We start from the raw sequence: 3,174 nt of genomic DNA on the forward strand, positions 1-3,174 counted from the left end.
GAGTTGTATATTCCATGTCATTTTTCTGTATTTTTTTAATTTCCATCTCATTTTTTATTGTCCATGTCATTTATTTATTTCTACTCTACATATATCAAATTGATTCATATAAAAACCTAACTACATTTCCCAAATTATTGCATATTCTCCAACGAAATCAAAACCACCGAAACAAAGGTCCGGTCAAAGTACCTAACCGTTCTTCTTCGTTTCCGGCTACCTCCGGTGACTGAATATTGGCCATTGACTTCCGGCAGTTCATACTCCTAAAGTCTGCATTGGTTGTAGCGTCTTCGTCGGTTTTTTGCGATGAGTACCGCCGTAGTTGTAAATCTGGATGGAAAATACGAGAATGATCGAAGTTGTGGATCTGATGGTTTGGGAGTGATGGTGAACTTTATATTGTAGATCGGAGTTGTAGATCTGTCGGTATATGAAATTTTAATTGTTCATATTTTATCTGTTGTTGCTATTTTTCACAATATACACTAATGTTATGTTACGGCTAGGGCTCTTATTTTAATTACAGTTAATATTAATATTTTGTAAGCCTTCAAGGTTCTACTGGTAGTAAGTTCAAGAGCAGACTCATTTGAATCTATATAATTACATTTGTTGGATCAAATTGTTGTTGGGTGTTGCTAATAAGTTGAAGTATGAATGGAATTAACTCTTGATAAAATGATTAAAATAAAAATGACATGGAAAACAAAAAAATGAGATGGAAAATAAAAAATTACATTATCCTAACATGGAATATACAACGAGGAAAGAAAATTAAATAAAAATGCCAACTGTCAATTTTTACCTCGATTTGCATCATTTTCCAATCAAATACCCTTCTAAGCACTAAATTGTAATCAAAGAAACTTATGGGCAAAGAAAAAAATGATATTACCTTTATTGAGAAAATGTTGTTTTTATCTTACCTTTTGGTCAATTTGCCCAAAAAATTAATAGAAACAAAAAAAAATAAAAATTAATTTATTTTTATCATGAAAAATAAAAAATAAAAAAAAAGATGAAAAAAAAATATATATATACTCCATATCATTCTAAAATTTTATAAGAAAAAATGGGTCTCGACCAAACCCGACCCAATCCAACCCGTTTAAACACGACCTGTTCAACCAGTTTGACCCAACCTGTTTGGGTCCCGACCCAACCCATTTGCCAGGCATAGTAAAGAGTTTGCTGCTATCATGGCTAGTGGAACGTGCGGTGCAGTGAAGCTGCAGCCCTTGCAACGAAGGTTGTGAAGAAATATGGGCACCAACCTAAAACAGGTTTTATGTTTCGTTATTTATATCTTCCATTGTACATTGTTACCCATTATAAAAAATGGCACCTTACATAATTTAAGAATTTGTTACTTTTAACTTGTGCAAACATTCCCATACGTTTTTTTATTTGCTACATTGAACAACAACGGGTTGTTTGTAGGGCTGTTAACGAGCCGAGCTTCACATATGAATCCTTCGACTTTGCATCACATACATACTAGACTAATTTATTACCATGTTGAACATATGAATCCTCAACTCCGTTTCTAAAGATGTCAAATGTTGCTGAATATATGGATTACAATCCAACAGTGGTTGATTCACATACTATTTGAACCCCATAAGTACTTCATAGCTACAAGTCACTTCTTCAAAGAGAACTAGTCTATTTATCGTATTGGATCCTGCACGAGGGAAGCTAAAGACGTAACAACATCGCTGATAAATGGACGTAATGATGCATTGTTATTAATACACATGGTTGCTATGGCTAGCACATGGCTTAAATCGGCCTTCGGGTAATTTCCTTCAAGAAGTGGATCAACCAATTCCGAGTATTTTTGTGGGTTATTGATCCTCGTTTCTGCCTGTTTAACAAAAAAGTTCATGCATGTTAGAACTTAAAACTCTATAAATTACGCCTTCCAAAAACTATAACACTAACTTACCCATCGAACAAGATGCAATTCTTCACTTTTCCTTGTCAAATCAACAGCTCTTCTTCCTGTAATTAGCTCCAATAACACGACTCCATAACTGTAAATATCGGTCTTTACACTTAACTTACCCCTCTTTTGATACTCAGGTGCACAATATCTAAGTGTTCCCATCACTCTTGATGTCTTGTCCCCAAATGGACCCAGCGTTGCTAACCCGAAATCAGACAGTTTTGCATTGAAATCATGATCAAGCAGTATGTTGGGCGACTTTAAGTCTCGATAGATGATTGGTGGATTGTTCGTCTCGTGCAAATATTCAAGACCTTGTGCGGTATGCATCGCTACTTTCATCCTTGTTGACCAACTCATCAGACTCTTTCCCCGTGGAAGATCTGTAAATATGAAATTAACAATGAATCAGAGCGGGTTTGGTACGTGTCAATATGGGTTACTTTTGGTGTCTGTCAGAAGATCTGTAAATATGAAATTAACAATGAATCAGAGCGGGTTTGGTACGTGTCAATATGGGTTACTTTTGGTGTCTGTCAGGTTAACCCAATAATTAGTATTTTAGGGAATGTAGTGTACCAAGTAGATGGTTTTCCAAAGAACCAGAAGACATGTACTCGTACACAAGTAGTCTATTATCTCCATCTGCGCAATATCCAATCAATTTAACCAAATTCGGATGACAAAGATGGCCCAACATCATAACCTCGACAAGAAATTCTTTGTTTCCTTGTCTTCCATTGCGGTTTAGTTGCTTCACAGCCACAATCTGAACCCAAAATAATATACAAAAAAACATAAAGATTGAAAGTATCATTTCGTCATATCGATACCAATTATGAAAGTTTCTCGAAAATCATTAGATCACCTCGCCGGTTCTTTCAAGTTGTCCTTTATAAACCCGCCCAAATCCACCTTCTCCTAGAAGACATTCTTCCTTGAAGTTCTTTGTCGCCATTTCTAGCTCCTTGAAGGTGAAGGTTTTAGCTGCCATATTGTTGTTAACGTTAGCCTTGTACTTTTTAGCTTCTTTACCGACCCTTTTAGGGGAATCCACGTCACCCGATGCCCTTTTCTTATTTTCTGCACAATAAACCAATTGATATACACCGACACTTTAATGTTTTTTTGGAACTATAGTTAGGCACTGACGGACGTCCGAATGCGATGTCAGAACCCACTCACCCGATCAGATCATGTCCTTGGACAGACATTAAAGTATG

The 3,174-nt window shown here is 36.0% G+C and overlaps 1 protein-coding gene across 1 annotated transcript; it reads right to left on the bottom strand.

Annotated features, from left to right (window-relative positions):
* Window positions 1-1,672: 1,672 nt before the first annotated feature.
* On the bottom strand, window positions 1,673-2,945 carry LOC139902494 (probable serine/threonine-protein kinase PBL26). Its single transcript, XM_071885109.1, has 4 exons — window positions 2,820-2,945; window positions 2,531-2,720; window positions 1,952-2,334; window positions 1,673-1,870 (listed from the first exon to the last, which is right to left on the bottom strand). The coding sequence occupies exons 1-4, from the start codon at window positions 2,943-2,945 to the stop codon at window positions 1,673-1,675; spliced, it is 897 nt and encodes a 298-aa protein (XP_071741210.1).
* Window positions 2,946-3,174: the final 229 nt, after the last annotated feature.

Source organism: Rutidosis leptorrhynchoides, chromosome 3 (genome assembly GCF_046630445.1).
Source record: "Rutidosis leptorrhynchoides isolate AG116_Rl617_1_P2 chromosome 3, CSIRO_AGI_Rlap_v1, whole genome shotgun sequence".
Classification (NCBI taxonomy): Eukaryota; Viridiplantae; Streptophyta; class Magnoliopsida; order Asterales; family Asteraceae; genus Rutidosis; species Rutidosis leptorrhynchoides.

Coding starts and splice junctions, on each gene's coding strand:
- LOC139902494 (XM_071885109.1), bottom strand. CDS start 2,945: ATGGCAGCTAAAACCTTCACCTTCAAGGAGCTAGAAATGGCGACAAAG. Junction 2,721..2,819: donor AACTTGAAAGAACCGGCGAG/GTGATCTAATGA, acceptor TTTTGGGTTCAG/ATTGTGGCTGTGAAGCAACT. Junction 2,335..2,530: donor TTTGGAAAACCATCTACTTG/GTACACTACATT, acceptor TCATATTTACAG/ATCTTCCACGGGGAAAGAGT.